At 32.5% G+C, this 11,624-nt stretch overlaps 1 protein-coding gene across 2 annotated transcripts in view; it reads left to right on the top strand.

Annotated features, from left to right (window-relative positions):
* EPHA6 (EPH receptor A6) overlaps positions 1-5,032 on the top strand; it is an 861,509-nt gene extending 856,477 nt beyond the window's left edge. For both annotated transcript variants that reach the window (XM_042903083.1, XM_042903084.1), the window contains 2 exons: positions 3,797-3,946; positions 4,899-5,032. In XM_042903083.1, the coding sequence (XP_042759017.1) occupies positions 3,797-3,946; positions 4,899-5,013 (265 nt within the window). In that variant the 3' untranslated portion in view covers positions 5,014-5,032. The remainder of the gene's footprint in view (positions 1-3,796; positions 3,947-4,898) is intronic.
* The last annotated feature ends 6,592 nt before the right edge of the window (positions 5,033-11,624 follow it).

Consider the following 11,624-nt stretch of genomic DNA (forward strand, 5'->3'; position numbering starts at 1 on the left):
CAGTGTTTCTCAAAGTATAACCTTTATTAAATCATTTTAATCAATATATTACTATTATATTTGAGTCATAAATATAAAACATGGAAAACTTTTGAGGATAAAAATCTTCTTGCTTTTTACTGGCAGTTTTAATACCTACTGATTAGCTATATGATAACTTTCTAAATTAAAAGACTAGTACTATTGAGAACTCAAAGGGCTCATTGGAGTAAAAACTTATTGGCTCTCTCAGGGCTACTTAATTTTACATATTAGATGTATTACAAGTATGTGTGTGTGTGTATATATATATATACACACACATACATATATATATATATATATATATATATATATAATCGAACCTTAAACTGTGTCATTACCTATTCTACCTATATTCCAGCCCTCTCTCTAATCTAAATTGACCATCATTTATACACTTAGAATTTACTAACTTTACCCCTTCCTCATTTTTCTGAGGAAAGTTGTAGACCCTTGACCTTCTGTTCTACAATATGTAGTTTTTTCAATGTGAGCTGCAGATTTTGCTGTAAAGACATTTCTCAGGTGGGCAGCTCCCACTAATCACCAAATAGCAGAAATTTCTATGTGCTCAGCAAATAGCAGACTGAATTTATCATTGTACATGGTTGATAAGAAAGGGCATTTATTGTTTATTAGGTAATATTCCAGAGAATTCATGTGAGGGTGATGGTACCCAGCCCTCAAAGGCAGAAAATAGCAGCATTTTTCAACTTCTTTATAAGATAAGGTGAAAGAAAAGTTATTGCACAGTGGATATGAACAATGAAGGGACCCTGACCTTACTAAATCAACTGCCAATGCAGTCGTAGAAAGGCCAAAGAGTAACTAGGTTACTAAAGATGTGTGGAGAGAAAGGGAATTATGGTAGTGAGACATTCTGGGAGCAAATAGTAAATGCTTTTCAACAGAGAAATAGACCATTTAAGTCATTTAGGACACAGAACGTCCTTCCACGACCTTTCTATACTAAGGATATAAAATTAGCAAATTACATTTCCACTCACCAATTACATGAAATTGTGAAATTTCACGAGTTATTCCAGAGTTATCTCAGGAGACTGAAGTGCAAGTCATCAAACTTTGTGCATCAAGAATGGGATAGGAGCATGAAGGGAAAGTCACTGAAGTCCGTTCTTTTAATTTTGTTCGGTCTCAACAAACTTTGACAGGTAATTAAAAGGTATGGGAGCCACACTGTTTTAAAATAGGACATTCAGTTTTCTAGTGTATGTGGGTTTGTTTATGTTAACAAGCAATAAGGGTACCCTAGTCATTTTGACATTTAAACTTAGTGAACTTCCTACAGCAGTATTTCTTAAACTACGCTTTACAGAAACTGGTGAAATAATTTAGGAAAATAATGCAGAGGCTATTCTTAATGCTCTTATATGTTCACATTGCACATTAAAATAGTGAGGACTTGGAGAAATGCTATAATTAAAAATTCTGTTTAACTTTGTTTGCAATGGATATCTTTATTATTTTGTATTTTATATGAATTTTTGCTTATTTTATAATACTTATTAATACCTTTAGGAAACAAAAAATATAGCAATAATTAAAGTATTTATTAGTAGATGCTATGATAGGTTTTCAACCTTTGGACATAACTATTCTTCATTAGGGTCAAATCATGAATCGTTCTGATACTAATTTGAATGAATCATCCCGCAATCAAAATAGCATTGCAATTTATTGTATAAAAGAAGAACATGTAGCTTTTAACAGCCTCCCAAGTTGTAAATACAGCAACAGAAGTGAGTAGTGGTAAAAAGGGTATAGTCACTGTTAAGAATAACCAGACTTAATATGGACCACTTGGTAGTCACAAGATACATGCATATAGCTTATGCAAATTCCAATTGTATATTAAAAGCAAAAGCCCTCTTTTTCCTCATTATTTCTCTTCACCTTCATCTCCACCTTCAACTAGACCCCAGTTTAGAAAAAGGGAAGTCAGTGTAGCAATCAAAGGAAAACCAAAGAAATGAACCCTAGGCCTTTAGTGGGGACTGTGTCCTGAAAAATTCCAAGGGCCACTTTCAGACTTCTCATGAGTTGTTCAGTATGCAATTTGTATGGCCATGCAGAATGTCTCTGACTTTTGTGTACCTAAAGACCCAAGGCGTGGTGATTTAAGGGTAACTTAAAGGATTTTATGGGTAATTTTGATTATTAGAGATTTTTATTTTTTAACTTATGCACTAATCTTAACTCCCATTCTCATATATTTTTAACAGAATGATACCAGGGTCATATGGCATGCATACTCCATTCTACAGTGGAGGAATTCTTATTTCATGTGGTTTCATCATATGTGTTCATACACTGTCAGTTTCTAGTTAAAGCTGAAATAGTTCAAATATGAATGGCAAAAACTATTATGATGAAGTATTCCAAATATGAATGTTAAAAACTATGGATCTAGTTAAGTCTCTATGGATTCCATCATTCTTCAATTTTATAAAAAATTAAAAGTGAAGTAAATGAAAGTTGGATTATCCTTCAGTATTCTAATAAAAATAATTCAATGGCTTGCCTCTAATGGGAATATTTTTCATTACTTAGAAAATACTGATTTGACTCAAATACCAAACATAAAAAAAAGGTTATTGCTTTACTATTTAATATAAACTCTAGACCTAATAATTTTTAAATGATATATTTATTACCCTAGAGGGCTAAAAACTCACTTATTACTATAAAAGCAATTTTACTGCCAGGTATTTTGTAAAACTATATAAAATATTTTTACAGTGTTCATGTATTTCTATAAGGAGAATAATATACTCTATTGCCAGAATCAGTTAAATACACAATTCTTAGTTAATTTTACTATAATTTGTAAGGTTACTTCCATGTTTATTCTATTTTTACCTTACATAAAACTATTATGTGTATTTACATACACATATATGTACATATATACACATACACAAATATGTATGTATGTATTTATGTATGAATACACACACACCTGCTAGCCTTTCCAAAATAATACCTCTGTATTATTTTTATATTAAAACTACAAAAATATCCCCAATTGGAATGCTCTTTGCATTAGATATTAGGAACAAAAATACAGATGTCTATATGACTTACTGTAAAATCCATCAATGCTGGATTCCTTTTGCTTGTGAACCCAACCTTGCATTGATTTTGCTTTGTTTTATACCACAGTAATATCTGTGTTTTGGTCTATCTTACCCTATGCATGGATGCATATGTAAATTTTATTCATGCAAGTGAGCTCTGTAACAGGGGAAATTACTTTTTAATAAATAATAAATATTTGTTGAATGTTTGAGAACAAATAAGTGGAGGACTGATCAGTGAATTCACTGTAAAAAGGAGATGGGACTCTCACAGCAAATGCAAAGGCAAACGGGAATGGATTCAGTGGCAGGTTAGAAAGTGTAAGAGTAAACAGCCTGTGGCTAGTTACTGTCCTTTGGGGATGGATACTGGGCTATTCCTTATGTTTGAAAACACAAATGTATGCAAGAGAAAAAAGTAAATAGCAGTTAGCAAGATGCAGGTCTTCTCACATCAAGTATAAAACCCAATAGTGGCGAAAAGCAGAAAAAGAAAAACTGACAAATGAAAGTGACCAGATAAAAGTGGCTGATTTAAATATGATATAAAATTAGAGATTTTTTTAATGGAGTATGAGAATATTAGTCATAAGAATATTGTAAAAGGAAAAAAAAGTTGTTTTTATTTAATTTTTTCTTTATCTGACTGTTAAATGGATTTTTTTTTTTTTTTTTAGAATGCCAGAGTCTCCCGGTGAAGTTCCCGAATATCCTTTGTTTGTCACAGTTGGTGACTGGCTGGATTCTATAAAGATGGGACAGTATAAGAATAACTTCATGGCAGCAGGGTTTACGACTTTTGACCTGATTTCAAGAATGAGCATTGAGTAAGTGGTCCTAGGTTTATTATTATATTCAGATGCTGCACTCGGGAGATTACAATTTCAAATGCAGTATCAGGAACACCATGATTCAACCATTTCCTAAGGGTAGTATGGCATTTCCACATCTTTCCTCACCATTTCTGATTATCATTCCAGTGGAAATTGGACACTACACTGTTAACTATTTTCTGTTGGAAGAATGTGTTTAATTCAAATAGGTATTTTCAAAAATTGTAAATGCTTTCTGAAATACATATGACTCTCATTCACATCCTAGACTTTACGTCAACATAGTTAACCTAGGCAAATTACTTATGACTCACATATACAGCCTATATTATAAATGTTGGACATTTTTCCATTGTCTCAAAAATGATTCTTTGCCTGGATGCAGTAAAAATGTTCAGCATGTGCTTAACAGATAGCCGGTTGGTTGAACTATATGAAATTGCCATTATTTTGAAGTAATAATAGCAATTTCATATTGTTCAACAGAATACAATGGCATTTTATTCATATTATTGGATGACCATAGGGCTCCAATACAGTCCACATTATACATTCTACCCTATATATTATTTTCTAATGCTGTTGAAAATTTGTGTCATTATCTAAATTGTATACCTTTTAGTTCTATGAAATGTCTGAACCTTACATTGGTACCTGAATTTGAAACATTTCTTTGTACCCTTAAATTTGAGGTTGACTTGATACATTATCTGGTGCCAGGAAGAAGAAAAATGTAACAAACTCCTGATGTTCATTTATATCTTTGTTTAAACTCTCATTTTACCAGTTACACAATTTTTGTTAAATTCATAAGGCAAATCTGACATGGTGCATATCTTCTGTCTCTAAATCTTCATTTCCTAACTTGTCTTTACCAGATCTATGAACCAGATGTTCATATTCTCTCTCCTCTTCCCTCCCCTCTCTATATCTTTGTCTCTTATAGTGATATTAGAAGAATTGGAGTCATACTCATTGGACACCAGAGACGAATAGTCAGCAGTATCCAAACTTTACGTTTACACATGATGCACATACAAGAGAAAGGATTTCATGTATGAAAGTACTACAAGCACTTGTGTTTTGTGCCTCAGCATTTCTAAAGTGAAAGATATCCTCTCTACTACCCTCTCTTCCGATTCTCCAAACATCACTTCACAAACTGCAGTCTCCTGTTCAGACAATGGGCACACACCTTTTGTTTATGCTTCCAACCCAGATTTTAAAATCACGCCTCATAGCTCCTCTCTGAGTTACCTGCAAATGAAACCCTGGCCCACTGCAGATTACCACTACACAATGGTAAATAACTCAGCATGGATGTGCAACTTTGTACAACAGTATTTGGGAAGTGTTCACAAACTTAACCTAAAGGAATTTTCCCAGGTGTGGCTTCCTTAATGATGGATGTATTTAGAGTTTGATGATACATGAAAAAGAAATAGTTGACCTTTCTTTCATGTTTTGTGATCAGGTAGCTTCCAAACTGACATAAATATGTTTTAGATAATTATATTCAACTCTGTGGATCATATTGTTACTTTATTTTATAATAGTTTAACTGTTAATGCCTGATGTTGTCAGACTTATTTGCAGCAATGACCAATGATTTCATTTGGTGAATTCTTGCCATATGTGACTGTGCTAAGAAGGGGGTTATCAGGGAGGAAGAGGGAGAAACACTCTGCTTTTCAATCTTCTAAGGCTGAGTTTGTCTATTCTTTTAAATTGACCTTGTAGTGTCCTACATATTTCATAATAAGTGGTAGTTTAGAGGCTTTTCCCCTTTAATTTTTACTAACTACATTTCTCTCCTACATTATGAAGCTCACCCCAGAAAGATCAAGAGTGAGTCCAGTGTTCTAAAGGCTTTCATAGAGGAAGCGTGAAATAAAACCATGTCTGTTCCCTTGGTTCACCTTCATAAGTTTGCAAAAGCAATTTTCAAAGCATTGATAAAATTAATTATTTTCAGGGGAATTGCTTTGAAAAACAGATCTAAGATTACCGCCTTAGATATAATGTAAAGAAGATTAATTTAAACAGAATTTTATGATAGCTGTATGAGGGCCCCAAGAATAAATACATTTGGCTGACAGTCTGATATTGGTGCATTTTGCAAGTTTAAGAACTTTTATATTTTGTTCATGAAAAATAAGTTAGTTACATGAACATGCTGAGCTGTTTTCCGAACCTTTCAAGAGACAAGTATGTCACTGCATGTTCCAAAGGTATGAACAGACCTAAAACATGAGGGTATATAAATTGTGTGTCAAACTGAGTCCATAACATAGTAACATAAAAATGTGAACACAGCTATAGTGTATTGTCATAATCTTCTCAGAGGCTGCAAAAAAGTCAAATACATTTTTCAGTGAATTAAGCTGAGTCAATTTATCAAAATAGTGCTGCTTGATGAATAAATTCAATTGTAAAATCAGCTGTTGCCTGAGAAACTAAAAAAAAAAAAAAAAAAAAAAAACCTACTGTGCTAGGTGTGGAAGAGTAGGGAGAATGTGTTAAGACAGAGGAAAAGGGGCAGGTTATCTAAAGATGCTGATTTAATAAGTCGGTTTTTCTTTGATTTAAGAGATAAAGGTGCCCAAACCACATTCTCCAATTCCTACCTAAATTACATTTTTTGCTAATAGCAGCTGTCTTGCTATTAAAGGAGACTCACTCTTTCTTTTATTCTTCTTTTAAGATTTGTTGACTGTCGCATTAGACTAGACCCTTCCACATACATTTCTTTTGCTGATTTATCTCCCAATTTTTGCCTACTGCAGCTTAATTTTTTCTCATTTCAAATAAAAATTGTATAGAACTAGAAGGAAGAGTCTTTAAAGTATTCCTTAAAGTATATTAAAAAAAAAAGAAAAAAGTGAGAAATTCATCACTTTTTAAGTAAGTGTGTCAGAAATAGCAACATTTTCTACCCATCACTTGCATGGTCATGCATCACTCATACACTATCTGCAGTTTGCTTGATACATTTACACAAATCTGGATACATTTAGAGGAAATATAAAATTTCCATATTTACTGTCTTCAAATATATATTAAATAAGAACAGATGTAAAACAGATTAAATTTATTAATCATATATATTTATTTTTATAATACAACAAAAAAGGTATTTAGAAACATAAGGAATAGAATAATTATGGTCTTCCATAGGACTCTGTCAGCAACATCTGTATACTTTGATGAAATAAATTCTATAAAGTATTTAAACTTCTTTGAGATGGGCATTCAGTACTTGAAAGATTAAAGTTCACTGTTAAGAATTTTTTCTTAATACAGAGATCTTTTTTCTATATCTGATTTATATTTCTTTTTTTCTTCCCTAACATCTTCCTCTAGTATTATAAAACTACCTTTTCACTTTGTGTCTTACCTCAAATGCTCTTTAAAATTTCTTTAAAATTACATTTATATTCTTCAGAACTGTAAGCATGATAATCTTACGTGTAATTTTGAACCTCATCATGGTCAGAAATGTTGCGTGCACACATGATTGAAATAGGTGTGCATGATTAAACAGAAACATTAAAAAAATAAGGATATCTATTTCTTCATTGACTACCAATCACAGATCCCATGATCCCAAGGATATTATAATATCCAGGAATATTAACAGTTAAATTGCCAAATTCATTTGGAAACTTTACAGGAAATATTTTGAGATTTACTAGTGTACCTGTCTAGTAATTAAAACCATTTAATATGCATAAGTATAGAATTTAATTACATAAAGAAAATTAGTAACTTACATAAATCACAGCTTTCAGTAATGATTTTTGATAACTTCAATATGCATATACCTTCATGTACTTGCTTTATTTTAAATTTCCTATTTCACACTACTGAGAAGCTTTTGAGATTTTGAAAAATCAGAGAGTTGAAAAAAACATTTTCATTTTATTTTCTGGGTGGTCAGTTTCCAATATATAACCAACTCAGTACCTCAGAGTATAAGGCATATTTGGGGGGGGGGGGGAATGTAAAAACAATACACAATCAAGAAGAGAGGTTAGGTTTGTAAATCATTTAAAAAGCAATCAAATTACAAAGCTCTTGGCTTAACAAGAATCAAGAATTATAGCACTTTTGCACTAAGTTATCTTAGTTGTTGATAAGTAAGTTATGCATGCCATAATAAAAAGATTTGTTTTTTCACTCTGCATTACTCTTTAAAATCTATCCAGCTATCACCTGAATAAAACAGCCTTCTGGCTACAGTTCTAAGGCCTATCTCAGCCTATGAAGGGAAAACAAATCCAAATCCAATCCCTGAAAAGCAGTCTTTACAGAAGGTCTTCCGAAGAGATGGTGAAGAATGAATCTCAACCACATTTCCCTAAAAATCCATTTTTTAATATATTTCCCTACCAAATTTCTACTTTATAAATCGGTTAAATCTCTTCTCCCAAAATCTTCACCAATATTAGGTCTCTTTTTTCTATTCCTTCATTAAATTTTCTAAAACCACCTTGCTCAGCCCCTTCTGTTCTCTCTTTACTCCTCCACCCCATCTCTTTTCCTTTCTCAGCTTCTACCACTCCACCCCTGGTCCCTATCAACAAAAGAAGCACAGCAAACCTAAAAAGATCTTACCACTGTCCTCAGAAGAGGCTGAAGGTAAAGGGAAGAAGGGAATGTTACAGAAGTATTTGGGGTCTCACTACATAAGTGGGAGCATTTGCACTCACAGAGAGGGAATGAACTCTGGCTTTTTATTACCTGGAAATTAAATGCTTTGGAAAGTAATCGCAAAATGGATGATGATGATTCTTTTCTACAGCTTTAGATAAGGAAGTTTATTATTAATTTAAAAATTTGTATTCTAGGAATCAAAACCTGTTATCAATTCACAGTTGGTGTATATGTGCTTATATAACAAAGAGATTAAAAGCAGATATATCACTTCTTTTAATATTATCACCTTGACTTCTCCAAGGCTCATATTATTTCATGTCCAATCCAAAAATATTTTGATGCTTTTTATATGAAGACTCCAAAAGGTAAAGGAGTATGCTGAGTCAAATTGATGTTATTCTCTCATTGGACACCGGGCACTGAAGTCACCTAACTTTCGGTTCTTGTGATCAATATTTTCAACAACTTTCAATCTGTATAATGTTCAGTAAAGGCAGTGTCAACTATTTAGTTCATTCTAACAAATATCTATGAGGTGCCTCCTACACACGTAAGATTTTATGGCAAAGATGAGTTTGGCTAAACTGTCTTTACCTTCAAAGTAACTCTTAAGCTTAAAACTAAGAGGTTAGAGCCTATTTGCTATGTTTACTGTGATTGCCAAGTCATTAAGAGTCAGCTCTTTCCATAGAACAAAAATACATTAAATAAGTTAATAAAACCTTGTCCAGTATTAATTGGATTTGCAGTCCCTATAGAGAGAAATATTTTGGACTTCAAATTCTCATAGAACACTCCACACTTCCTCTAGCAAAGAGGAGCATGGTTGCAGTCTCTCCTTAAGAGTCACAGATTGTTATTGTCCAATGGCAAACTTTTCAATTTATGTGTAGATTCACTACCTCAAAGGTGTCTCCAGTTAGAAAACATTAACCATTTTTCAAAACAACTCTGGAGTAATCGCTTGCCCAAGCGAATTCACTAGTTTTAATAAGTGTAATAAGTATGAACCTACAATAGTTGCATAAAATCCTTTCAAACATGATACATTTAACAAGAGAAAGAGATGATTACTCATGCCTAGATCTAACATATTACTAGAAGAAATAAAGGAGAGGAGAAATCTTAAGTTGTGGAGGCATAAATACCCCTCTTAAGCTTACTGTTTCAATCTAAAACAAAATATTAGGCAGGTATTTCAAAGATTTCCAGGATAAAAATAAATTGTTTATGTTATAAGGGGATGTGACATTTCTGGGGGAAAAAGGGCAACAGATTCAGAAGATACAGGTCATCAAAATGTAACTTTAATCCTCTTTTTTTTTTTTTTACTAATAATTAGATTTGGATTTCAAATTAATGATGGCTTTATATAAAACGTGTAAAAAAGGATGTTTACATATTAATTGAAAGATGTGGCTTCTTTGGTTTTAAGTCAAAGCAAAAATTGGTTGCTTGGCATTTGCTTTTTTTTAGGATTTTAGAATAGATTTGAAAGTCTACCTTTAGCTTTTCAGTGTTGATGCAAAATTACTGAACTTGATTTTTTTTAAGTTTATCTATTTATTTTGAGAGAGAGAGAGAATGAGTGTGGGGGGGGGGGGACGGGGAGAAGATAGAGAATGAGAGAGAATCCCAAGCAGACATCACACTGTCAGCGTTGAGCCCGATACAGGGTTTGAACCCACACACCGTGAGATCCTGACTTGGGCCAAAGTCAGACACCTAATGGACTGAGCTAATTTTTGAGCCACTCCAAAATTACTGAACTTTAAAAATGAAACAAAAAAGAAGAAAGCTTTTTAATTACTAAGAGTAGCAAAAAACTACTAAAAGAATAAACTGTATCTTTTAAAAGAAATCTGGCAAATACAGTTTTGTGTATGTATTAATGATACCAAGTCACCTCCCTTTTATTGTATTTTTGCACTTTCCGATTGAAAGCAGTTTCTTTCCAAACAAAACAAAGGAAGGTTCTCACTTGAATTTTCATGTTGGTTAACTACAGTACCAAATCTCTATATCATTAAGAGAACTTTTGATTTGTTTCATTTAAAAGGAAAAATCTTAAAGAATGCCACTACCCTTACACATACCTAATTCATCCTTAAGAATAACAAAGACATTAAAGAAAAATTACCTGACAGATGAGGATGAAAGATAGCTCTTAAATGTAACATAAAGAAGTGGTTTCTACTTTAGATTATAAAATGAAGTACAGATTAACAACACAATTTCCTGGGAGCTATAAATTAGAAAGGTATTAAACTCAGTGAAAAATCTTCTCTCAAGTAAAGCTCTTTCCTTACTTGTATTTCTCCATTATTTTTAACCTCTGGATGTCTTTATTTTGTTACAATAAACTCAGTTTTGGCTCAGATAATAAGTTATCAACTCACATAATAAATCAGAACAACTGATGACTTTAAAGCGTCCTATGCTCTACAACATAATGAAAGAACAACGTACCTCTGGATTCCTATTTAGTTAGCACCAGTCTCCAGCTCATTAGCCATCATTGAAGGGGAAAACTGTCTTTATTCCAAAATGATATGTTATTATAAAGAAGAATCCAAGGTAGGAGAACCTTCATTTTTCATATATCCAAGTTTTATATTTAGGCATTATTAACTTTGAAGATAGACGTCCTTGCTTTGATAACTTAAATATGAGCTTACATGCAAGCAATATTGATGGAAACATTTCTACGAGTTTCCCCACATTTATAGATCATCATCTTCAGAACAGTCTTCATTGGCCTCTGTTCTAGAAAGATCAAATATCATTTAACTTTTCAAAATCATGATAGATGGAGTGAATAGTGCTAAATCACAAAGATGAATAAACAATGTGCTTTCAAGATTTTTACCTAATTTAAGATGTCCTCTTCTATCACCTCTATAATAAATTGCCTCCCTACATTTAGTAATTTGTAGAATCAAATGTATGCATTTAGCTAGACATTGCTTTTGTTAAATTTTCATTTAAACACATCTTTACTCACTTAGAACCT

This window comes from Panthera leo, chromosome C2, assembly GCF_018350215.1.
Source record: "Panthera leo isolate Ple1 chromosome C2, P.leo_Ple1_pat1.1, whole genome shotgun sequence".
NCBI classification, from domain to species: Eukaryota; Metazoa; Chordata; class Mammalia; order Carnivora; family Felidae; genus Panthera; species Panthera leo.